This window comes from Podarcis bocagei, assembly GCF_964188305.1.
Source record: "Podarcis bocagei genome assembly, chromosome: 16".
Taxonomy (NCBI): domain Eukaryota; kingdom Metazoa; phylum Chordata; class Lepidosauria; order Squamata; family Lacertidae; genus Podarcis; species Podarcis bocagei.
The window spans coordinates 39,685,898-39,711,347 of NC_138142.1; the positions used below are offsets into that span (position 1 = coordinate 39,685,898).

The following is a 25,450-nucleotide window of genomic DNA, read 5'->3' on the forward strand; positions in this document are numbered from 1 at the left end:
GCCTGCCCGTTGGTTTCAGGATGACGGGCCGTCGAGAAATTAACCTCTACATGCAGTAAGCTCATGAGCTTCCTCCAGAACCTGGAAGTAAATTGTTTCCCTCGGTCTGAAACCACCCTCAAGGGGGCACCATGCAACCTAAACACATTCTCTACAAACAATTTGGCGGTTTCTTCTGCTGTAACCGCATGTGAGCAGGCTATGAAGTGGGCCATTTTAGTTAACAGGTCTACTACAACCATGATGGCTGTTTTCCCTCTAGACCTTGGCAGATCAGTCATGAAATCTATTGCCACTGCTTCCCACGGTCTCTCAGGTGTGGGCAGTGGTTCTAATAAACCAGCCGGCGCCTGCCTCTCCCCCTTGGCTCTTTGGCATTGTTCACACCCTCTCACATACTCCCGCACATCTTCCCTGACCTTGGGCCACCAAAATTCCCTGGTAACCAGCCACATGGTTTTGTGTTGCCCAAAGTGCCCTGCTGTGGGGCTATCGTGCAGCTGCTTGAGTACTTTCTCCCTCAATTCCCCTTCAGGTATATATAACGCTCCCTTATAATACAATGCCCCATTTCTCTCCTCAAAACCACCGGGTTTGTCTTCCTCCCCTCTGAGATCCCTGAGTTTCCCCTGGGCGTATGCATCCTGCACCGTACCCTCTACCAATTCCCTTTGCCCCACCAAAGTCCCCCCACACACCCAGCGGTCCTCTGGAATGATATGGGTTTCTTCGGGTGCTCCCTCCCCCTCCAAATATTCAGGTTTGCGTGAGAGAGCGTCCGCCCTAACATTCTCTGGGCCTGGCACATAACAAATCTCAAAGTTAAATTTGGAGAACTCTTGGGCCCATCTCAACTGCCTTTGGTTGAGCACTCGCGCCGTTCTCCAGTACTCTAGATTTTTATGGTCCGTGCACACTTGCACTTTATGTTGTGCACCAACTAGCAGATGCCTCCATCTCCGGAACGCCTCATGAATAGCAAGCAGTTCTCGGTCGTACACCGTGTAGTTCCTCTCGGATTTGTTCAGCTTCCGCGAGAAGAAGGCACACGGACGCCACTCCGACTCCTCCTTCCCCGGCTGCAGAAGAAGCACCGCCCCTATGGCTCTGTCAGATGCGTCTGTTTCAACCCTTAGCTTCTTTCGTAAATCCACATGCAGAAGTTGTTCTTCAGAGGCGAAGGCCCTTTTCAGTTCCTCAAACGCTCGCTCCGCCTCCGCCGTCCATACAAACTTCTTCTTACTGCTGAGACAGTCAGTGATGGGCGCCGTCAGATGGGCGAAGTTGCGGATGAACTTACGATAAAAGTTTCCAAACCCTAGGAACCTCTGCACATCCTTCTTGGTTTTGGGTGTTTTCCATTCCAGCACTGCCTGTACCTTGCCGGGATCCATGGCCAATCCCTTGTCTGACAGGCGGTACCCCAGGAATTCCACCTCCTTGGTATGGAACCGACACTTCTCCAGTTTGACCCACAGCCTGTTGGCTTGCAGTCTGCTCAACACTTCTCTGACGTCTCTCACATGTTGCTCCTCATTCTCAGAATACACCAACACATCATCTAGAAAGGCAACGCAATTCTTGTAGAGCAAAGGGCCCAGCACGTGGTTCATAAAAGATTGAAAACACGCGGAGCCTGCTTGTAATCCAAATGGCATAACGAGGTATTCAAACGCCCCCAAAGGGGTAAACATGGTGGTTTTCCATTCATCCCCTTTCCTTATGCGTATCAGGTTGTACGCCCCCCTTAGATCCAGCTTTGTGAAAATCTTTCCCTTCCTCACCATGGTCAAAATATCATCAATTCTGGGCATAGGGAACGCCACCGGTTCAGTCACTGCATTCAGCCGCCTAAAATCACATACAAGTCTCGGCTTGTCCGCATTTTTTTTGTCCACAAAGAACACTGGGCTCCCCCCTGCTGCTTTGGACTCTCTGATGAAGCCTCTCTTCAGGTTCTTGTCAATGAACCCTCGCAACTCCTGCATTTCCCTGTCTGACATGGCATACAACTTGCCCACGGGAAGCTGTGCTCCAGGGAGTAAATTGATCTGACAATCAAAGGGTCTATGAGGTGGTAGTTGGTCAGCTTCCTTCTCGCTGAACACGTCGCTGAGATCTGCATACTGTGGTGGTACCTTCACCTTCCCCATTACTTCAGTCCCTGCTAGGGTGGCTTGGGCCCCTACTGAACCCTTCTCCCCTTTGCAGTGTTCTAGGCAATGTGCTGAACCAAAGGACACCACTCTTTGATGCCAGCCAACCAGCGGATCATGTAGAGCTAGCCAGCTCATTCCCAAAATAATGGGAGCGCCTCCCAGGGTGGCCACATTAAACGCTATCAGTTCTGTGTGCCTTGCCACCCTCATTATCATTGGGACAGTCTGCAAGCGGACTCCTCCTCCCAACAACTCCCTGCCATCAATCGTGGTCACCTGCAGGGGGTTGCTTAAAGGGATGGTCTGTATCTGGTGTTCAGCAGCAAACTCCTTGCTCATAAAATTGCAGGAGCTGCCTGAGTCCAATAGCGCCTTTATTTTTAGGGGGTGCCCATTCTGCAGCTCTAGCGACACTTCAATCACTAGAGCAGGTCGAGGAGCTTCTGGCACGGGCACTTTCACTGCTCTTTGGCCTGGCTGCAGTGCCCCAATTGTGGCAACCAGGCGTTGGCTTTTACCTGCTCCGCTCCCCCTTCTTCTCCCCCCTCAACAGCTCCCACCATCCCTTGCCATTCCTTCCTCTGGGGGCAGACTCTGGCAAAGTGGCCTGGCTGTTGGCAGAGATAGCATTTCCGGGGGCCCTTTCCCTCCTTCTTAGCTCCCTCGCTGGTTTTTGAAAATGCGCGCGCGCGCGCTGTTCCGATTTCCATCGGCTCTGCCGGCGGGAAAGCTGGCTCAGGAATGTCTGGAATGCGGAACTCCTTCCAACGTTCCCCTCTCCCTTCCCGCCTCTCCAAGGCTCTTGCCTCCTGCCGCGCTCCTATGGTCAGCGCAGATTTGGTCAGCTGATCCATAGACTCCGCCCTGGGGCTCCGTGCCAGCTCGTCTTTCACCCCCGAAGAAAGACCTTCTTCAAATAGCATTTGAACGGGTGCCGCCGATAAATCCCAACTCAGTCTGTGAATCAGCATGGTAAACTCAGTCCAATATTCACGGACAGATCGACTCCCCTGCTTACAAGCCATTAGCTGTCTGCGCACCACCCCTTCCTCAATATCGCTGGAAAACATGATATCCATTGCACGAAAGAACTTCATTGTGTCCTTTAGTATGTCATTGTGCGTTGCCATTAGGGGTCGAACCCAGTCTCTAGCCCCTTTCTCAAGATGCCCAATTACAAAAGCAACTCGCGATTCCTCATCAGGGAACTCATCGAACTGCACATTAAGGGCATATTGCATCTCTGTCCTAAAAGCATGGTAGTCCTTGGGGTCCCCCCCAAATTTCTGCACCAATCCTGGTACCTTTCTGGGGAATTGAGTGGCTCTCCCCTTCTTGTCTGCATCCTGAGCCCTTCTCTCCTCCAGCCTCGCCGTCTGCAGGGCCAGTTGAACCTCCAACGCTCGGTATCTATCTTCCAAGCTTGGACCAGCTCCAGCCCCTGCTCCTCCGGTTCCGGTTGGTTCGCTCATGATGCCTTCTCTTGCACAGGCAGCGTACAAAGACTGTCGGACTGCTGTGAGGGTTTGATTAGCTGCTTGTGCGTGAAAACGTGCTCCCTCAGAGTTTGTGCGCCCCCACAAACCTCCGTGTGTGACGGAGCTCCTCAGACATGTCTGCTCTAGTCACTAGTAGAGTCCGACAGTGGCTGTCTGCGGAAGCGTTTCCAGCAAAGAAGTTCCTTAACGGAAACGCGTCTCCTGGACTCACGGCGTGACAGTTTCCTGCGAGGTATGGGTCTCCCTATGGGAGACTCCGATACCTCCCCACTGTTCTCGCTGGAAGCCTCCCTGAGCCCTCCCTCCTGCTCGCATTCCCTCAGAGACCCACTCCTCCCCCTGCTGGTCCCTGCTTCAGCAGTTGAGTCTCTTTCATCCTGCCTGAGTCCCTCCACCACCTGATGCTCTGATGGCAGTTCCCTGACAGAGCCCTTCCCCAAATCTCTGAATAAAAAGAAACTTTACTCGGAGCCCTCCATACTGAGCTCAGAGCAGCCAAAGCTACACTATTAATAATAATAAAAAAGCAGAAGCTGTTAAAATAATCAAATTAATTGTCGTCAAATCCAGCAATGCACACAATAGACCCTCCTCCCCTTTCTTCCTTAAGGCGTTTTGTCTTGAATTTAAATTATTGGCCTGCAGACAGAATCTGCTTTAATTTTCAATTTAGCTGCTTTGAGAAATTTGTAAGTGCCAACAGGGTTTCATCAACAAATCCATGAGCTGACAAGAAACAACTTTTGCCCAGAATATTGTTAAACCCAGCGATGCCTCTGAGTTTTGCAAGTGTTTCTTTAAAAAGTGTGTCTTATTTTTTGTTTGGTTTACATGCATATTTTCAGCTTTTGGGTATTGCTTTTTTTTCTGTAATAAACTTGATTTGCTTCACAGTGTGTCTTCTGTTTGAGTCTGACTCTGCTATTTGCAGAAAACAAACCATTTTTCATTTTCGTGCCTTTTTTGGCTCTGTGTCGGCCATCTTCGCTCCCTCAGTTACCTCAGTCTGTCGCACAAAACATCTTATTTGGTTTTCTCTCTTTACAGGCCATACAAGACAAACAAGTACTTAAAATTATAGATTCCTAATAGGCCAAAACATAATAATATTTTCAGTTTCAGTTTAATTTGGGCTACGGAGTTTTCAAAGCAACCACAGCAAAAAAGAAAGAAAAAAAGGACAATCAACTGTGTCTTTTAAAATGAGACTTTAGCAATATATTTGGACGTAAACCAAAGAATTTTGACATGGGAGGTTGTTTATTTATTTCCCTCACCAACTTTTGACATTTATTTATGGTTTCATTAGGAAATGGAGAGTTGTTGGTTTTTTATATTTACTTATCAGTAATACACACACACACACACACACACACACACACACATATACACACACACACACACACACACACACACACACACACACGATTTTGAGTTTAGCTTGCTGTGACCTTGTCCAGAGAACACAGCTGGACATAACAAAATAGCTAGTCAATACATTAAAACTTAAAAGGTTCTTTAATTCTATCTATAAAGAATATGCAGATGACACAACCTTGATGGCAGAAAGTGAGGAGGAATTAAAGAACTTTTTAATGAGGGTGAAAGAGGAGAGCGCAAAACATGGTCTGAAGCTCAAAATCAAAAAAACGAAGATCATGGCCACTGGGCCCATCACCTCCTGGCAAACAGAAGGGGAAGAAATGGAGGCAGTGAGAGATTTTACTTTCTTGGGCTCCAGATGGTGACAGCAGCCACAAAATTAAAAGACGTCTGCTCCTTGGGAGAAAGGCGATGGCAAACCTAGGCAGCATCTTAAAAAGCAGAGACATCACCTTACCAACAAAGGTCCGTATAGTTACAGTTTTCCCAGTAGTGATGTATGGAAGTGAGAGCTGGACCATAAAGAAGGCTGATCGCCGAAGAATGGATGCTTTTGAATTCTGGTGCTGGAGGAGACTCTTGAGAGTCCCATGGACTGCAAGAAGATCCAACCTCTCCATTCTGAAGGAAATCAGCCCTGAGTGCTCCCTGGAAGGACAGATCCTGAAGCTGAGGCTCCAAGACTTTGGCCACCTCATGAGAAGGAAAGACTCCCTGGAAAAGACCCTGATGTTGGGAAAGATGGAGGGCACAAGGAGAAGGGGACGACAGAGGACGAGATGGTTGGACAATGTTCTCAAAGGTGCCAGCATGAGTTTGACCAAACTGCGGGAGGCAGTGGAAGACAGGAGTGCCTGGCATGCTCTGGTCCTCGGGGTCACGAAGAGTCGGGCATGACTAAACGACTAAACAACAACAACATAAAGAATATCTTCCATGGTTCCAGTTACAGATAGGTAGCCGTGTTGGTCTGCCATAGTCAAAATAAAAAAATTCCTTCCAGTAGCACCTTAAAGACCAACTAAGTTAGTTCTTGGTATATAAAGAATATCTATCTAGCTTTAGAGGAGGTCCCCTCTACACTATTCACACATCTATGGAGCTGAGGGCGGGGCGAGTGGCGCGCTCCGCCCTTTCCCCCCCTCTCACCTGAGGGACTACAATTCCCATGAGGCCTTGCGGGACCGGCCCTCCTTATGGGCGTGGCTTCCCCTCCCCGCCGGCTCCCATTGGCCGCCTGTGGCCCCGCCCGGGCTCTCTGCCGGAGCCTCCCTCCCTGCCTGGTTCCTGCTGCCTCCGGCGCTGCGTCTCGGGGCGATGGGGGCGGCGGTGTTCTTCGGCTGCACCTTCATCGCCTTCGGGCCGGCCTTGGCCCTCTGCCTGCTCACCGTGGCCGGGGACCCCCTGCGCGTCATCATCCTGGTGGCTGGGTCAGCAGGGGGCTGGTTTTTTTTGGGGGGAGGGGGCTGCTGGGGGGGATCCTCTCTTCTTTCTGGGGGGAGGAAAGTGGGTCCCGGTTGGGGGAGGGTGACGTGGAGAGGGGGCTCCGGGGCATGTGCAGAAAGACCTTCCGTGGTAGGTCTCTGCCTAGCAAAGAGAGGAAGGTTATGATTGAACGATAAATTGCAAAACAAAACACAGGAATATTCCCACATTTCCTGTTTGCAGGCAGAGAGATCATAGCCTTGTTTTGTTCACGTGTTTTTTTGCTCTTGGGGAGGGGAGAAGGCTCTGGCCCCAGCCTCTTGGTTTGGGGGGAAGGGGGCTGCGGGGGGGGAATCCCTCTTCTTTCTGGGGGGAGGAAAGTGGGTCCCGGTTGGGGGAGGGAGACGTGGAGAGGGGGCTCCGGGGCATGTGCAGAAAGACCTTCCGTGGTAGGTCTCTGCCTAGCAAAGAGAGGAAGGTTATGATTGAACGATAAATTGCAAAACAAAAAACAGGATTATTCCCACATTTCCTGTTTGCAGGCAGAGAGATCATAGCCTTGTTTTGTTCACGTGTTTTTTAGTTATTGGGGAGGGGAGAAGGCTCTGGCCCCAGCCTCTTGGTTTGGGGGGAAGGGGGCTGCTGGGGAGGGAATCCCCTCTTCCTCTTCTTTTTGGTGGGAAGAAAGTTGGGGGAGGGTGACGTGGAGAGAGGGCATGTGCAGAAAGACCTTCCGTGGTAGGTCTCTGCCTAGCAAAGAGAGGAAGGTTATGATTGAACGATAAATTGCAAAACAAAAAACAGAAAAAAACAAGATTATTCCCACATTTCCTGTTTGCAGGCAGAGAGATCATAGCCTTGTTTTGTTCACGTGTTTTTTTTGTTCTTGGGGAGGGGAGAAGGCTCTGGCCCCAGCCTCTCAAAGAGAAGGGGGGGGGCTTTCCATAGAATCATAGAATGTAGAATGAAGGGACCCCCTCGATGCAGGAATCTCAACTAGAGCATCCACGAAAGGTGACCACCCAACCTCTGCTTTAAAACCTGCAAGGAAAAGAGCTCGCCGCTTCTTCCTGTCGGAAAGTTCTTCCTGATGTTTAGCTGGAATCGCTTGATTGCAAAATTACGAGGCTCACCTTTTCCTTTTAAGGCAGAGATCACAGTCTTGCTCACAGATTCTGGTGGAGGGGAAAGAGGAATCTGGGGCATGTGCAAAGCACTTCCTTTGCAGGCCCCAGGCAAGAAGGGGGCAGGGAATGAATGACAGATTGCAAAATTGTTACTCCCACTTTCTTTCATTTTAAATCGGAGATCGCAGTGTTTTGCTTGGTTTTGTTTTGTTCATATAAGGTGCAAACTTCCACCCATTTCTAAGGGTGGAGTAAACTCAGTTTGAGTAGACCTGTAGAGGGTTGTGGGGCCTGGAGTGGGGGAGGGGGCAAAAGCCCCTCTGGGGGCAATAGGGCTGGTGGGTGGAGGCCTCCACTTTTTTCTAGGGTCAGGGTCTTCTTGAGGTTATGTGGGTGATATGGAAACAAACTTATGAAGGTGAGGGTGGGGAGGGGAGCTCCATACACAGACCCCCCCCCCTTTGAAGGTCCCAGTGTAACAACAAGAGGTTATAACTGATGGGTTGCGAAACTATTATCTCACCTTTCCATTTTAAGGCAGCTGAAATAATATTTGGGTTTTTCATTTATGTTTGCTTAGGTAACCAGCTCTATATCCATACTTTTACCGGGGAGTAAATCCCATTGTAATCTGCGTCATTTTAGTTCTTGAGGATTATTTATTTATTTGCACATAACCGCGCAACGATGTGAAATCGCTTAAGCGTCCTACATAGAAAGGCGATTCTCAAAATTGTTTTGATATGCTATTATAGGAAGCAACTCATAAATATAAACAAACAAACAATCCTTTTTAAAAGAAAGAAAAGCATATTTCTCTCTCCCTCTTATTATAACCAACAACACGGTGCAAAGTGGTTGGGCATAAACTGGCCCATTTGCAGTTTATTGGCCAATTCTGCCCACCTGTGCCCCCTCCCACCAAGACATTAACTAACATTTCAGGCACTTCCTCTTTCTCCCTGATAAAGTATCCGGTTTAAAATACTGTACTATCTTAGCATCAGTGCTGCTACCCCAGCATGGAAATAATCATCTTTAAAAAATAATAATCAGAAACCGTTTTTCTTGTGGTTTTTCTAAGGAGCTTGTCGGTCTTAAGAGCTCCTGGAAGTCACACAGCCTTCTCTGGGTCCTCTTCCCTTAAAACCCATATTTTCGGACCAGTGGGATTTAAACAGAGTCAGACCCTTGGATCCATCTAGCTCAGTATTGTCCACTCGGACTGGCAGCAGCTCTTTGGGGTTTCAGGCAGTGGGACATTACCAGCCTGACCTGAAGATTTTGAGGATTGCACTCTGGGATCTCCTGCGTGCAAAGTACCGTATTTTTTGCTCTATAAGACTCACTTTCCCCCTCCTAAAAAGTAAGGGGAAATGGGTGTGCGTCTTATGGAGCGAATGCAGGATGCGCAGCTATCCCAGAAGCCAGAACAGCAAGAGGGATTGCTGCTTTCACTGCACAGCGATCCCTCTTGCTGTTCTGGCTTCTGAGATTCAGATAATTTCTTTCTTGTTTTCCGCCTCCCAAAACTAGGTGCGTCTTGTGGTCTGGTGCGTCTTATAGAGCAAAAAATACGGTATGTGCTCTTATCACTGAGCTGCAGCCTTGTCCTCATGATTCCAAATAAAGGAATTGATTTACAGTGGTGCCTCGCAAGACGAAAAGAATCCATTCTGTGATTCTCTTCGTCTAGCAGTTTTTTCATATTGCGAAGCAAGCCCATTGACGGATTAGCGCTTTTAGCGGTTTATCTGCTGATCGGATCAGCTGATAAGCTGATAAGCGGCTTAGCGGCTTAGAAAAGGGGGGGGAGGGGGGAAAACCAGCAGGAACTCGCAAGACATTGTCGTCTTGCGAAGCAAGCCCATAGGAGATTTGTTTTGCGAAGCACCTCCAAAACGGAAAACTCTTTCGTCTAGCGAGTTTTCCGTCTTGCGGGGCACCACTGTACTGCTTTGTCATTGATGTTGCAGATTTAACCCCAGACCTTCTGCGTGCAAGGCAGGTTCCCTACTGCTGGGCCAGGTCCTGTTGGCTGTGATTTATTTATTTTTTGCAGAAGTTACAATCCATGTCCTTGTTTATTATTGCCTCCAGAGTGTAGGAAGCCTGCTCCGGAGCACATTTTGCTGGTGACGACATGCTAGGCTCTGTTACAGATGGCGGGAGCTTGCTATGATGAGTTTTGGAGATGTATTGAAAGCAAGCAAGGTGGGGTCGATGCCTTCCTCTTCCTTGCATTTGAAGCCTGTACTTGTAAAATGCGCCTGCAGCATTTATTCCCACTGAGAAAATCACAGCCCCAAAGGTGCCAAAACGTCCCTTTGGAAACTGTGAGAAAGCACCTTTGGTTGACATTGTGTGTCTCCTCTGCAAATCTAGATTTTCCAGTTCTGCTGTTTATTTACAAAAAAACACACCCCAAAGCCTGCGTTGCATTCCTTCCTTCCTTCCTGCAATGGAGCACATGACAAAGGTTTGCATCTGACCAAACTTCCCTTAGATAGCTCAGAGGAGAGAAGTTAGATACATCATCGGCGCATGACAGCCTTAAAGAATTTTTCTCCTTCCAATAAAGTACATCAGAAAAATTGTCCAAATATAAACAGTTCACTTATTAAACCTCACAATAAATTCATAATTATCTGTCAATATATTTCTAATCATAGTATAAACCAAATCAGTAATTTTGGATATGACTGTAAAAACTACTCTGAAAATTTATTATTCAAAAAATGAAAACTTCATCTGGTTGTAAATGTTAAGATTATACCAGCAAGAATGAGTCTTTCTGGGGGGGGAAAGATTTAAATCAAGTCTTACTGACTAGTGATTTAAATCGTGATTTAATTTGATTTGATTTTAAATCAAATCCACCCTAATTTAAATAACCGGGATAAGGCTTGACAGGGTGGGGGTTTCTGGCAAGTGGTACAGGCATGGGAGAGGGGCTGTTCAACTCAGCTGTTGTCAGCCTGAGGCCTTGCAGCTGTTTTGAACTACAACTCCCATCAGCCCCAGCGGTAGTCTGGAACATCTGGAGGGGCCCAAATTTTGATGCCTGTTGGCCTTAGCTTCTTCCCGCAAAGCAGAAAAAATTCTGCGTAGTAGCTCATGATTTAAACAGGTTGCAGAAAGTGGGTTATCCTGGTGTGAATCTCTTCTCCTCAAGTTCAGAGTAAAGTGGTACCTTGGTTCTCAAACGCCAAAAACCTGAAAGTAAGTGTTCCTGTTTTCGAACATTTTTCAGAAGCCGAACGTCCGACGCAGCTGTTGGTTATTGTTTCCAGGGCACCTGCACCAATCAGAAGCTACGCCTTGGTTTTTGAACATTTTGGAAGTCTAACAGACATTTCCGGAACTGATTAAGTTTGGGGCTTGTGTTTTTGCTATTTATTTATTTATTTATTTATTTATTTATTTATTTATTTAGAGGCTTTTTCGGTTAATTTGTTTTTGTTTTTGTGTGGAACCCAGTTCAGCTACTGATTGATTGATTGATTGATTGATTGATTGTGTGACTGTGGAAATGGATAAAAGCCCCCCAACCAAACAATGACTATCATCTGTGAATGCAGTTAAGAAAAAAAGTAAAATTTAATTTTTATCACCTGCAATACTGTCTTATTTATTTCATAGTACAGTACATTGATTATTCCTTTCATTTTATGGGTCAATGGTCTCGTTAGATAGTAAAATTCATGTTAAATTGCTGTTTTAGGGGTTGTTTTTAAAAGTCTGGAACGGATTAATCCGTTTTGCATTGCTTTGTATGGGAAAGTGTGCCTTGGTTTTGGAACGCTTTGGTTTTGGAACGGACTTCCAGAATGGATTAAGTTTGAGAACCAAGGTACCACTGTGTGTGCACACTTGTTGATAATGGTTAATGTCCTTTTATTCCTCTCGCTGTCTATCCAGGGCCTTTTTCTGGCTGGTCTCCCTGCTCCTCGCCTCTTTGATCTGGTTTATTTCGGTGCATCTGAGTGACCGGGAAGATGGGCGTCTACAGTACGGCCTTTTGATGTTCGGGGCGGCTGTCTCGGTCTTGCTCCAGGAAGCCTTCCGCTTTGCGTACTTCAAGCTCCTCAAGTAAGAGTGCCTTGCTAAGCTGTGGCAAATATTCCCACTTCTGTGCCAATTTTTATTTTAGTTTTTTAGTTATACTTTTCAAATTTATGCATTCCATTAGTTTTACAATCAATTTAACATTTCGAAATTTGACTTCCTTCTCCCTCTTTCTGTGGTCCATTTTTATAATGGTTTTTTATTGATAAATTTAATGCGGCGTTAAAAAAAGAAACCACTCAAAGGTTTTTTATTGCAATCAAGTGGTGTGTATAAACCTTGTTGAATAAATAAAAGTAAATTGATCCATCCATCTCCTTTATATACACACAAAGGATACAATAAATCAAAACATAAAATTGGAGTCTGTTCATAAAAGGAGATACTGTGAGATAAAACTAATAAACAAATGGAAAACAATTGTTCACTGAAATTTCCTAAATAAAAGATGGCAGGGGGAAATGCAGCAGTGCAAATAAAATTGAGTATGGTTCAAAAGAAAAACAAAATTAAAGAGTCGGAACCTAGGAGCTCTTGGGTAAACATGGAAGTTTTTAAAGAGCATTCGGGGATTATTTAGTTGTGATTTCTGCATTGCCAGACTACCCAACCCTTGATGCCTCTTCCAACTCTATGCTACAAAAATCTCGTGACTGTCTCTGCCTCATAAACCGCCGACCAATTTCCTGCTTTCTTTTTGCATCCTGCCCTCAGGAAAGCTGACGAAGGGCTGGTGACCATCAGCGAAGACGGCCGGTCTCCCATCTCGATCAAGCAGATGGCATATGGTGAGCGAATTGCTGGCTGTTCCCTTTCCTGCGTGCCTGTCTCCCTACGTGCGTCACAACTGTCGCTGAAACAGTTCCTCCTTGTAGAATCCAGATGTCCTTTTCTGGCCTTAAAAAGCAGCCGCCTGTAACCGACAAAGCTAAAGCAGAAGCCCTTCACACTTCAGAATTCGGTTTCCTTTAAAGCTCCATTTTCAAAGCGGCCCCTCCCAAGTGAAATACAGTGGTACCTCAGGTTACATACGCTTCAGGTTACAGACTCCGCTAACCCAGAAATGGTGCTTCAGGTTAAGAACTTTGCTTCAGGATGAGAGCAGAAATCGTGCTCCGGCGGCGCAGCAGCAGCAGGAGGCCCCATTAGCTAAAGTGGTGCTTCAGGTTAAGAACAGTTTCAGGTTAAGAACGGACCTCCGGAACGAATTACAGTGGTACCGGGTTACATACGCTTCAGGTTACACACTCCGCTAACCCAGAAATAGTGCTTCAGGTTAAGAACTTTGCTTCAGGATAAGAACAGAAATCGGGCTCCGGCGGCACAGCAGCAGCAGGAGACCCCCATTAATAATAATAATAATAATTTTTTATTTATACCCCGCCCTCCCCAGCCAAGGCCGGGCTCAGAGCGGCTTACAAGCAATAATAAAAACAAGATGAGTGATGAACTTAAAAACAAAAATAAAATACAACATTAAAATAATGGAACATTAAAATATTAAAATGGAGCCTCATCGCAGGAGGAGAAGGAAAAGAAAAAAGAAAAAGGGGGCGGAGGGAATCAAATTGGCTCCAATCCAAAGGCCAGGCGGAACAACTCTGTCTTACAGGCCCTGCGGAAAGAGATCAGATCCCGCAGGGCCCTGGTCTCAGGAGACAGAGCGTTCCACCAGGCCGGAGCCAGTGCTGAAAAGGCCCTGGCTCTGGTTGAGGCTAATCTAACTTCCTTAGGGCCTGGGACCACTAGGGTGTTGTTATTTATGGACCTTGAGGCTCTCCGTGGGGCATACCAGGCGAGGCGGTCCCGTAGGTACGAGGGTCCTAGGCCGTGAAGGGCTTTAAAGGTCAAAAGCAGCACCTTAAATCTGACCCTGTACTCCACCGGGAGCCAGTGCAGCTTGAAAAGCACTGGATGAATATGCTCCCATGGCAGAGACCCTGTAAGGAGCCTCGCTGCAGCATTCTGTACCCGCTGGAGTTTCTGGGACAGCTTCAAGGGCAGCCCCGCGTAGAGCGAATTACAGTAGTCAAGCCTGGAGGTGACCGTCACATGGATCACTGTGGCCAGGTCGGGGCGGGAAAGGTAAGGGACCAACTGCTTGATGCGGCGAAGGTGGAAAAATGTCGCCTTGGCTGTTGCTGTGACTTGCGCCTCCATGGAAAGGGAGGCGTCAAGGATTACACCCAAACTCTTAACGGAAGGCAATGGCACTAATTGGGCCCCCGCAAGAGAAGGGAGTTGGTCCCTCATCCCCATGCTATCCCGACCTAGCCATAGGACCTCTGTCTTCGAGGGATTTAGTTTCAATCGGCTCCCACGAAACCATCCAGCCACAGCTTCCAAGCATCTGGTCAGTGTGTAAGGGGCCGAGTTGGTGTGGCCATCCATCAGTAGATACAGCTGAGTGTCATCAGCATATTGATGACAGCCCAGCCCAAAGCTCCGGATAATCTGGGCAAGGGGGCGCATTAGCTAAAGTGGTGCTTCAGGTTAAAAAAAGCTTCAGGTTAAGAACAGACCTCCGGAACGAATTAAGTACTTAACCCGAGGTACCACTGTAAGTACTTAACCCGAGGTACTAATGTAACAACTTTGCTGACTTTTTCAGACCTCTTGAGTTGCCCTTCCCCTGTGTGTGCAAATTCCATTATAAACTGCTCTCACAATGGAGGCTGCTAGTTTGGAAAGTGATGTCCTGTAAGATGAGGCACGGCATAGAAATAAACGTTCTCAGAGTGCTGTGTAATGGATTTGTCCTTCGTACTCTCTTCCGCAGTGTCAGGTCTCTCCTTTGGAATCATCAGCGGGGTCTTCTCCGTCATCAACATCCTTGCGGACTCCATTGGGCCAGGCACCGTGGGAATCCATGGGGATTCGCCCCATTACTTCATCACTTCAGGTATTACACATCTGTAAGGTTATATCATATTGCAAAATCTGGGAGTAAGAATTGCTGGAGGAAATGTGGAGTGATGGGAGCGTACAGTCATATGTGGTGGGATTGTCCGTTAGTTAATGAATTCCGGAAACAGATTGGTATAGAAATATCGGGAATTGTGGGTAGGAGGGTGGAAATATCTAAATTAATGGTTCTTATTAGCTTGAGTGGCACCGAGTTAGAAACAAAAGAGGAATGTAAATGGGTAAAATTGATAGTACAGTGGTGCCTCGCAAGACGAAATTAATTCGTTCCGCAAGTCTCTTCGTCTTGCGGTTTTTTCGTCTTGCGATGCACGGTTTCCCATAGGAATGCATTGAAAATCAATTAATGCGTTCCTAGGGAAACCGCCTTCAGACCAGGTCCGGGGACAGTCTGTCCCCGGACCTCTTCTGAAGGCTGGGGGGGGGGGCAAGGGCTTTTCTTCCCACCCCCAGCATTTTAAAAAACCCCGGGACAGCGGAGGACTTCTCCGCTGTCCGGGCAATCTTAAAATGCTGGCGGGCGGCATTTTAAAATCGCCCCGGGACAGCGGAGGACTTCTCCGCTGTCCGGGGCGATTTAAAAGCCCCTGGGAAGGCAGGCAGGGGGGACAAAGACTTTTGCCCCCCACCAGCCTTCAGAAGATGTCCTGGACCTCTTCTGAAGGCGGGCGGGGGGCGAAAGTTTTTGCTCCCCCCCGCCTGCCTTCAAAAGCCCTCCGGGACAGGCAGGCAGGGGGGAGCAAAGACTTTCGCCCCCCGCCTGCCTTCAGAAGGTGTTCCCTGCCCGCCGCCGGGCTTCGGAGCACCGGGAGAAGCGATCTCCCCGCAGCCCCTTGCTTCAAAAGAGGTCTGGGGGCAGCGGGGAAGAAGCGCTGCGCTTCCCGCTGTCCCCGGACCTGGGGCTGCGGGGAGAAGATCGCTTCTCCCCGCCGCCCCTTGCTTCAAAAGAGAAGACCCGCTGTCCCCGGGGCAAGCTTCGTTTTGCGAAGCAAGCCCATAGGGAAATTCGTCTTGCGAGGCAACTCGAAAACGAAAAAACCTTTCGTTTTGCGAGTTTTTCGTCTCGCGAGGCGTTCGTCTTGCGGGGTACCACTGTAACTGCAGCCAGACAGGCTATAGCGAGTAACTGGAAAAATGCAGAAGAGCTAGGGGTGAACCAATGGAGGTAAAAATTGAAAAAATATTATCATCTTAGAATATCTAACTGTGAAGATACATAAAATGAAAGGGTTTAAGGTCAGTGAGAAGAAGGAGAATTGGTTTGAGAAGATACTGAATTATTTGGGCAGGTTTGAACAAATTGGGCAATTAAAATGTTAAAAATTAGATAAACCTTGTGGAGAGAGGAGTGTTAAGGTATATAGAATTGTATGTATAGTTGATTTGAATATGTTATCATTGATTATGTATACCCAATGTATCAGCCGCCGGGGGGGTGGCGGTTTCATTGTTTGTTTTCACTGTTTGTGTTTTGGTTGTTGGTAAAATAAAAATAAAAAAATCACTTCAGGTGACATACTTTCGGGGACATAGGAAGGCCATCGATACTGAGCCAGACCTCTGGGGTCCATCTAAGTTCTCAGTGTTCCCTATGGGTGGGGAAAACCTTTGGCCCTCTAGAATCCTAAAGGAGAACATGTAGAATGGTCTCAGCCCTTATATACCTGACAGACACCTGCACTCCCCAGGTGAGGATAACCAACTTATCAGGAGGCCCATTCCATACAATAGAGCAGACATCCCCAAACTCGGCCCTCCAGATGTTTTTGGGACTACAATTCCCATCATCCCTGACCACTGGTCCTGTTCGCTAAGGATGATGGGAATTGTAGTCCCAAAACATCTGGAGGGCCAAGTTTGGGGGTGCTTGCAATAGAGAAACAAGGCCTTCAAGGTTGTGGCATCTCTCATTTGGAATTCTGACATGCTAAATATTGGAGAGGTGCCGTCTCTGTTGAGTTTTCTGTTTTATAATTTAAAATATTCATTTAAACAACCTTAAAATATCAATGACTTCTTCTCTTCCCATGGTTCATTTTGCATAACATAAATCCCTGCATATTTTATATAAACTAAACCATTCAGTAATCCATTATTGCACCCATCAAAGCTCATTTACACTGTCGAATTTATCTTAATGCTGCCAGCGTTTTCAAATGTACACAATTCCCCCCCCCCCGTATTTCATAAACACTTTCCAATCTTCTTTAAACATACGTTCTTGTTCTCTTATTCTATAAGATAGGTCTGCAAGCCACGCATACTGTATTCTGTCAGTTTAAGTTGCCATTCTTCTTTGCTTGGGACCTCGCTCGTTTTCCATTTTTGGGCTAACAAAACATGGGCCGCAGTAGTAGTAGCTTACATAAATAACCTTTTTTTGTCCAGAAGAGATCTTGCCTAGTCTTCAGTGTGTAGTGGGATTGGTTTTAAGAAGTCTGATCACTCCTGCCTTTGGGAGGAAGGATATATGTTTAACAATAGATAAAATAAAACACGCATCAATCATCTCTGAATGTTGGCTAATGGGAGCTGCTGTCTAAAATTATCAGGATGGCCAAACTTTCCCCTGCCCTGCTCCACACTGACTAATAAAGGCTCTCCGGTAATGGGACAATTGCATCCCTACTTGGGCTGCTGGCCACTTGGCAGTCCAAAAAAGATTGTCAAATGCTTCTCTAAACTGGCACTGTCCACATGGAACAGACTGCCAAACCACCGATTTTGAGAAACAGCGTAAATCGTACTCGCCGCAATATGGCTTGACCATTCTCCCGCCCTCCTCCTTCCAGCCTTCCTCACGATGGCGCTGGTTTTCCTACACACGTTCTGGGGCACGATCTTCTTCGACGCCTGCGAGAAGGGCCGCTACTGGACTCTGGCGTTGGTGGTCATCAGTCACCTGGTCACGTCTGGCTTGGTGAGTAGAATGACCCGTGTTACATCGGAACATCAGGAGAGCACTGTTGGATCTGGCCCCAGTCTATTCCAGCATCTCGTTCTCACAGTGGCTGAATGCCTCCAAGAACCTAGGAATTCAGATAGACTGCCCCTGGAGCTGGAGGTTCCATAAGAAAGTCAGAAGAGCCCTCTAGCTGAGTGAGGTTAGTGGCTCATCTAATCCAGATTCCTGTTCTCACGGTGGCTGAGCAGACCCCCGAAAGGGAAACATGCAGAGAAGACATGGATGCAGGAACACTCCTGCAGATTTCTTCACACAGCGCGTGGGTTAAACTATGGAACTCCCTCCCGCAAGAAGAAGAAGAAGAAGAGGAGTTTGGACTTGATATCCTGCCTTCCACTCCCCTTAAGGAGTCTTAAGGGTGGCATGTTAAACCACAGAGCCTAGGACTTGCCGATCAGAAGGTCAGCGGTTCGAATCCCCGCAACGGGGCGAGCTCCCGTTGCTCGGTCCCTGCTCCTGCCAACCTAGCAGTTCCAAAGCACACCAGTGCAAGTAGATAAATAGGTACCGCTCCGGCGGGAAGGTAAACGGCGTTTCCGTGCGCTGCTCTGGTTCGCCAGAAGCGGCTTAGTCCTGCTGGCCACATGACCCGGAAGCTGTACGCCGGCTCCCTCGGCCAGTAAAGCGAGATGAGCGCCGCAACCCCAGAGTCGGCCACGACTGGACCTAATGGTCAGGGGTCCCTTCACCTTCACCTTAAGGAGTCTCAAAGCGGCTAACAATCTCCTTTCCCTTCCTCCCCCACATCCTTTATTAGAGGAGAATCCAATCAGATGAATGAATCCCCACCTTCAGCATGAAGAGTGATCCTCCATTGAAAGTAAACAAACCAATAATCCCGGCGCAGAGAAAATTAACATGCCAAGGCTGAAAGTGAAAGGTGATAGCTTTCTACATGCAGGGACATATTTGGTTTCCTGTGTAGAAGCAGGCTGGGAATGTTCCTACCTGAAACTCTGGATAGCTGCTGCCAGTTGGCATAGATAATACTAGATGGACAAATGGTCTGGTTTGGTACAGGGCAGCTTCCTATTGACCTCTCCGGAACCATGGGGATTAGAATCTTGCTATTATTTTTAAGGGAAGGTCCACAGCTTGGTGGTGGGTCAACTGCTTTGCATGCAGAAAGTCCTAGGTTCACACTTTGCCATGTTCAGGTAAGGCTGGGAAAGACATCTTGTCTGAAACTCTGGAGAACTGAAACAGTCAGTGTAGATGATACTGAGCTAGGTAAAGGTAAAGGGACCCCTGAACATTAGGTCCAGTCATGGCCGACTCTGGGGTTGTGGCGCTCATCTCGCTTTATTGGCCAAGGGAGCCGGCGTACAGCTTCCAGGTCATGTGGCCAGCATGACTAAGCCGCTTCTGGCAAATCAGAGCAGCGCACGGGAACGCCGTTTACCTTCCCACCAGAGCGGTACCTATTTATCTACTTGCATTTTGACGTGCTTTTGAACTGCTAGGTTGGCAGGAGCAGGGACTGAGCAACGGAAGCTCACCTCGTCGCAGGGATTCGAACCGCCGACCTTCTGATCTGCAAGTCCTAGGCTCTGTGGTTTAACCCACAGCACCACCCGCATCCCGACTGAGCTAGATGGGCCCAAAGGTTTAGAGAATAGCTTCTCTCTCTCTCTCTTGTAACCTTAGATCTTGGGGATATCCAATGAAGTTGAACGCTGGAAGGTTCAGGACAGATAAAGTACTTCATCACGCAGTGCATAGACTATGGAACTCGCTCCCACAAGAGGCAGTGATGTCCACTAAGTTGGGTGGCTTTAAAGAAGGATTGGACAAATTCATAGAGTGAAGCTATCAGTGGCCACGAGGCACAACGCTTACGTTCTACCTCCTCGGCCGGAGGCGGCGATGTCTCTGAATTCCAATTGCTGGAAACTGCAGCAGGGGAGAGATTCTCTTGTGCCCAAATTCTGTTTGTGGGTTTCCCACAGGCATTGGGTGAGAGCACGATGCTAGACAAGATGGGCTTGATCCTGCAGGCCACTTACTTTGTTTTTATGCTGTCCATTTATCCTGTTGTTTATTGGTGGGGTGGGGATTTCTCCATTTAATAGTGAATATTGAATTCACCCAGTAACGTGAATAGTTTTATTCTTGCGCCCCTTTTAAAAACCTTCTGGTGTTAAAGGTCTCAAATGAGATGTGATATCCCGGCTTAGTTACAACCACCCCTCTCCCCAGATTTCCAAAGGCTTTCCTGTGCGCTTTTCCTGGTGTTGCAAAGGAGAGTGAGGCCTTCTAGCAGGACTCTTGATTTGTTTCCCTCGCACCCCCTACCTGCTCCACTCTTCTCCTTAGCAGTGTAGGAGGAGGAGAGGCTGGTGGGAGGACGTTAAATGCGAGATTTGCAGTCACATGAAAACCATCTGGCCTTCTAGAACAGCAGGGAATTATCCCCTAAGTCACATCGGTCAGCCGCAGTTGCCGTGGAGACGAGCCTGGGCTGCCTGCTTTGAAGAGGTTTATGGGATGTGGAAGGGATTGGCAGCAACCGCAAGGAGAGGATACAGGATCAGATCATACAGCTGGAAGGGCCCTCCCTAGGTCATCCAGCCAACCCCCTGCAATGCAGGAACCACAGCTAAAGACTGGATATGGAGCTCCATCTGGTACACAGGATGAGACCCTTCCTGCCTGCAGACTGTCTCGCCAGACCGGTGCATGCTCTAGTTATCTCCTGCTTGGACTACTGCAATGCGCTCTACGTGGGGCTACCTTTGAAGGTGACCCGGAAACTACAACTAATCCAGAATGCGGCAGCTAGACTGGGGACTGGGAGCGGCCGCCGAGACCACATAACACCGGTCTTGAAAGACCTACATTGGCTCCCAGTGCGTTTCCGAGAACAATGCAAAGTTGGTGCTGACCTTTAAAGCCCTAAACGGCCTCGGCCTAGTATACCTGAAGGAGCGTCTCCACCCCCATCGTTCTGCCCGGACACTGAGGTCCCGCTCCGAGGGCCTTCTGGCGTTTCCCTCACTGCGAGAAGCCAAGTTACAGGGAACCAGGCAGAGGGCCTTCTCGGTGGTGGCGCCCACCCTATGGAACGCCCTCCCATCAGATGTCAAAGAGATAAACAACTACCTGACATTTAGAAGACGTCTGAAGGCAGCCCTGTTTAGGGAAGCTTTTAATGTTTAATAGACTGTTGTATTTTAATATTCTGTTGGGAGCCGCCCAGAGTGGCTGGGGAAAGCCAGCCAGATGGGCGGGGTATAAATAATAAATTATTATTATTATATATGGAGCAGAATTATTGCAGTCTGACATCCTTTGATCTGAAATCCTGTCTTTCTCTCCCGTCTCCACAGACATTTCTAAACCCTTGCTACGAAGCCAGCCTCATCCCCATCTTCATCATCACCTTCTCCATGGGGGTCTGGGCCTTCTTCACAGCCGGAGGTTCCCTGAGGAGCATCGTCACCTGCCTGTCATGTGAGGGTCGCACTTCTGTGTGGGAGAGGAACGGGTGCAGGGCAATAGCTAAAACAGACACACACACACCCCAAGCCCACCTGGGTTTATACAGGCATGGGTAGGAGCAGAAACAGCTTGCTTGACCTAAGCAAATACCGTATTTTTCGCTCTATAGAACGCACTTTCCCCCCTCCAAAAATTAAGGGGAAATGTGTGTGCGTCCTATGGGGCGAATGCAGGCTCCTTGGCTTCAGCGATAGCAACGCGAAGCCTCCAAAGCGCAGAGGGAGCGCTCCTCTGCGTTGCTTTCGCTGAATCCTGGAGAGCAAGAGGGGCTTCAGGGATAGCTGCCTGAAGCCTCCAGAGCACAGCGCAAAACTCGCGCTGCGCTCCGAAGGCTTCGGGTTCCTTTTGCTGAAGCCGGGAGAGCAAGACTCTCCTGGCTTCAGCAGAGAGGGAGAGCTGCGCAGCGCCCCTTCAGCGAAGCGGGAGGAGAAATGGAAGGGGCTCCGTTTCTCTTGCCGCTTCGCTGAAGGAGCACTGAGCAGAGAGGGGGGGAATTTTTTTTTTTCTTCTTCTCCCCTTCTAAAACAAGGTGCATCCTATGTTCAGGTGCGTCCTATAGAGCGAAAACTGCGGTAGCTTTAGTTTAAAAAAAAATTTAAAACCCAAGTTTCTAGTCCATATGTCTGCAGGGATTTCAAGTGTTTGAGCCTTGTTGGTTTAGAGAAAAAGGCAGGCGAGAGGTGACGTGATAGAGGAGTCTTATCAATTTCTGCATAGCATGGAGAAAGGGCAGAGAGAAATGTTTTCCTCCCTCTCTCATAACATTGGGACTCGTGGGCTTTGGAGTATTCAGGACAGATAAAAGGAGTGCTTCTCCACACAGCGCCAAGTTAAACTTGGGAACTAGGTCCTGCAGGAGACTGAGCGATGGTTTCCAGAGTGGTTTAACAGCCGGTTCCTTCTTTCCAGGGAATTCTGGGAGTTGTTTCTCTGGTGGGAACAGAGGATCTCCTCCTAGCAACTCTCAGCACCCTTAAAAATCTACAGTTCCCAGTGGTTATGTAAGCTTTCAGAATATTTAGAATTAGCCAAATCGACAGGCATAATAAGAAAAAAAGCAAAAAGCGAAGTAAAAAAAGTGCCTAAATGAATACCTTAAAAGTCAAGGTTCGAGGACAGAAATCTGGCTGAGTCTGGAATAACCTTGTGAAGTGAAAGGATAAGAAAGAGGGATTTATACCTAGATGTTAGGATAGAGATGATCAGGAAGACAGGAAGACACAATGAGAGATAAAGGAGGTGCTGTGGGATTGGTGGAAGTCAATGTTTGTTTTTCTTTTTAGTGTTTATATTATTAACTTGTAAAATACGTATTTGGTTTTTTTGGTTTTTGAATGTTGTTTTTTGTGTACTGTTATTTTTCAATATTTTTCGTGTTGCGTGGAAAATACCAATAAAATTCATATTACTATTATTTTTTTAAAAAGTGATAAATATTCTGAAACAAGAATATATATATATATATATATATATATATATATATATATATATATACACACACACACAGTTCCCAGGATCCTTTGGGGGGAAGCCATGTCTGCCTAAATTGATCCAGTTTAAAGTGCTTAAGATAGGGCCAGAGTCTTACTAGCAGACAACTGGACAAAGATTGCCCAACTGGCAGCAGCGACCACCCAGATAACGTGGTTTAGATGGAGTGTAGCCAGTGGTTGCCTCTATACGTCTCTCTTTCTCTGCACTGACACAGCCCCCTTTTCTTCCAGGCCGGCGGAAGGAAGCTGACCAAGTGATGGTCTACTCTGCGCTGCAGCTTCCTGTGGAGGACTGAGCCCACCCTTTTTCAGCATCCTGGATCTGGGGATGCTCCTGAGGACCACCCAAGTGCCCTTCCGTTGGCTGCAGCCTCTGCCAATCAAATCCACGCCCTCTCTCTTCCCTCCCCCCTCTGTCTGGGAGGCACAAGTCCAGAGTCGACCCTCCTAGCCCAAGGGATGATTCCTTTGGCCCGAACTGACAGCTCTGATGGCAGGATGATAACTACTCCCAAGAAGTGCTCATTACATATTCCATGTGGTTGGGAATTCAATATTCCATGTGGTTGGGAATTCAATATTCCATGTGGTTGGTTTCCCTACGGTCCCTCCAGTGTGTGTAAGGAGGTATATTTTCTTGACTCTGATCTGCAAGAGGGAGAACGTCGGCTAATCTCTTAAGCAGTTTCATCTTTTCGGTAGAGGCAAACAAGGCCACGTAATTTGTCCTCCGATGTTTTCTTGGGACACACAATTTCTTGGAGCCAAAATGAGCCCCTTTTCCCTCTTCTTCAACGTCTGGGAGCTCAGGATATACAACCAGTTCTCTTTCTGGGATGTGTGATGTTGATGTAAGTGGTGTGAAGTTAGCTGTGCCTAGGCTAGCCACCCATTTCTCCTGGTCGGCAACTTTGGCCGGAGGGCCAAGAGAGGAGAGCAGGCCTGCTCAACCACAATACACCCTCCCCGAATGAAGCGATTCCCATCAGCATCATAATAGCAACTGGAAGCTGGTCGGAACTGTTCAAGAAGGCCCGGATTTGGCCCTGCTGCCGGGAGTTGCCGATCCTGCTCTAATCTGCAAAGAGAGCACGATCCCCTCAAGTGACCAGGTTACTCTAGATCAGTCTTGCTGACGGCAGTGAAGGTCGCTCACCTACTTTTTGCTGTTAAAACTCCCAAACCGGAATGATCCCTTGTTCTGAAAGAATCCTTCCTCTGTGTGCAATTGATTTTGTTTTACTGTCGTACCTTTTCAAGGACAAAAACTGAACTGAAGTTTCTTTTTTTTCCTTCAAGAGGACAGAAGAGGTGGTGCATGAAAAGCCTTTGGACTGAAACGCCTTCCTGTTGTCCTCGATGTGTTGAAACACTGGAGCCCTGGATTTTTAATATATGTGTGTCTGAATGCGCAAGGGCAGCCCTATCTAAGTTGTTGGGGGCTCCCAGCTCCCAGCATTCCCTTGCTCCTGGGCCAACTTGGCAGGGGCTGAAGGGAGCTGGACTCCTAGCAATATCTGGTGGGCCACAGGTGGACTGACTCCCTCAATGCTAGCTGCCGTCAAGCCCAAGGACCACGAAAGATAGCAGGTCCCTTAGACGATGAGAGCGGCCTTCATGGGATATTTGAGGAAGGGAAGAAGAAGGTTTAGGTCCAGCTGAGTGTGTACGGTTGCCATATTTCAGAAAGTAAAAATCCGGACAATAAAGTTGTTGGTCTTTCTTTCTTTCTTTCTTTCTTTCTTTCTTTCTTTCTTTCTTTGCAAAAAAACCCCACTTCCAACATGGATTTCCCCGGACTTTTTAAACCAATTACAGTGGTACCTCGGGTTAAGTACTTAATTCGTTCCGGAGATCTGTACTTAACCTGAAACTGTTCTTAACCTGAAGCACCACTTTATCTAATGGGGCCTCCTGCTGCTGCCGCACCGCCGGAGCACGATTTCTGTTCTCATCCTGAAGCAAAGTTCTTAACCTGAAGCACTATTTCTGGGTTAGCAGAGTCTGTAACCTGAAGCGTATGTAACCCGAGGTACCACTGTAATTGCGTAGTTCTTCCTAAGCCTAGTGGGAATCTCCGTTATTGCTGTTTGAGTTCATCGGTTCTTTAAAGCCCTAAACGGCCTCGGTCCAATATACCTGAAGGAGCGTCTCCACCCCCATCGTTCTGTCCGGACACTGAGGTCCACTGCTAAGGGCCTTCTGGCAGTTTCCTCACTGCGAGAAGTGAGGTTACAGGGAACCAGACAGAGGGCCTTCTCAGTGGTGGCACCCGCCCTGTGGAATGCCCTCCCAGCAGATGTCAAAAAAGAAAAACAACTACCAGTCTTTTAGAAGACATTTGAAGACAGCCCTGTTTAGGGAAGCTTTTAATGTTTAATAGACTACAGTTGTACCTCAGGTTATGAACTTAATTTGTTCCGGAGGTCCATTCTTAACCTGAAGCACCACTTTAGCTAATGGGGCCTCCTGCTGCCGCGGCGCCATGGCTGCACAATTTCTGTTCTCATCCTGAAGCAAAGTTCTTAACCCGAGGTAATATTTCTGGGTTAGCGGAGTCTGTAACCTGAAGCGTATGTAATCCAAGGTACCACTGTATTGTATTTTAATATTCTTTTGGAAGCTGCCCAGAGTGGCTGGGGAAACCCAGCCAGATGGGCGGGGTATAAATAAATAATAATAATAATAATAATAATTTATCAGTTTGGCCTCTGCCTTTTGGAACAGCAGGAAACAAACTTGCTCCATCTTCCATGGGGCAGAAGGAAGAGGTCCGAGGGGGAGTTTTCCTCCCCCAACCCACAGCAAAAGCCCAGAGATACCCCACCTTGCAGACTGAGGGGTCTTCTTTGCTGGGAAAGGTGGTGTTTTTAAAACGCCCACCTCTCAGAGGCCTCTGGCTATT

At 47.8% G+C, this 25,450-nt stretch overlaps 1 protein-coding gene across 1 annotated transcript; it reads left to right on the forward strand.

Annotated features, from left to right (window-relative positions):
* The first annotated feature begins 6,312 nt into the window (after positions 1–6,312).
* APH1A (aph-1 homolog A, gamma-secretase subunit) lies at positions 6,313–24,271 on the forward strand. The gene is made up of 7 exons (XM_081173841.1): positions 6,313–6,471; positions 11,515–11,685; positions 12,376–12,449; positions 14,441–14,563; positions 17,379–17,506; positions 20,881–21,004; positions 22,777–24,271. Exons 1-7 carry the CDS (start codon positions 6,359–6,361, stop codon positions 22,839–22,841), a joined length of 798 nt encoding a protein of 265 aa, XP_081029967.1. The 5' UTR covers positions 6,313–6,358; the 3' UTR covers positions 22,842–24,271.
* Positions 24,272–25,450: the final 1,179 nt, after the last annotated feature.

Coding starts and splice junctions, on each gene's coding strand:
- APH1A (XM_081173841.1), top strand. CDS start 6,359: ATGGGGGCGGCGGTGTTCTTCGGCTGCACCTTCATCGCCTTCGGGCCG. Junction 12,450..14,440: donor GATCAAGCAGATGGCATATG/GTGAGCGAATTG, acceptor TCTCTTCCGCAG/TGTCAGGTCTCTCCTTTGGA. Junction 17,507..20,880: donor ACCTGGTCACGTCTGGCTTG/GTGAGTAGAATG, acceptor CCGTCTCCACAG/ACATTTCTAAACCCTTGCTA.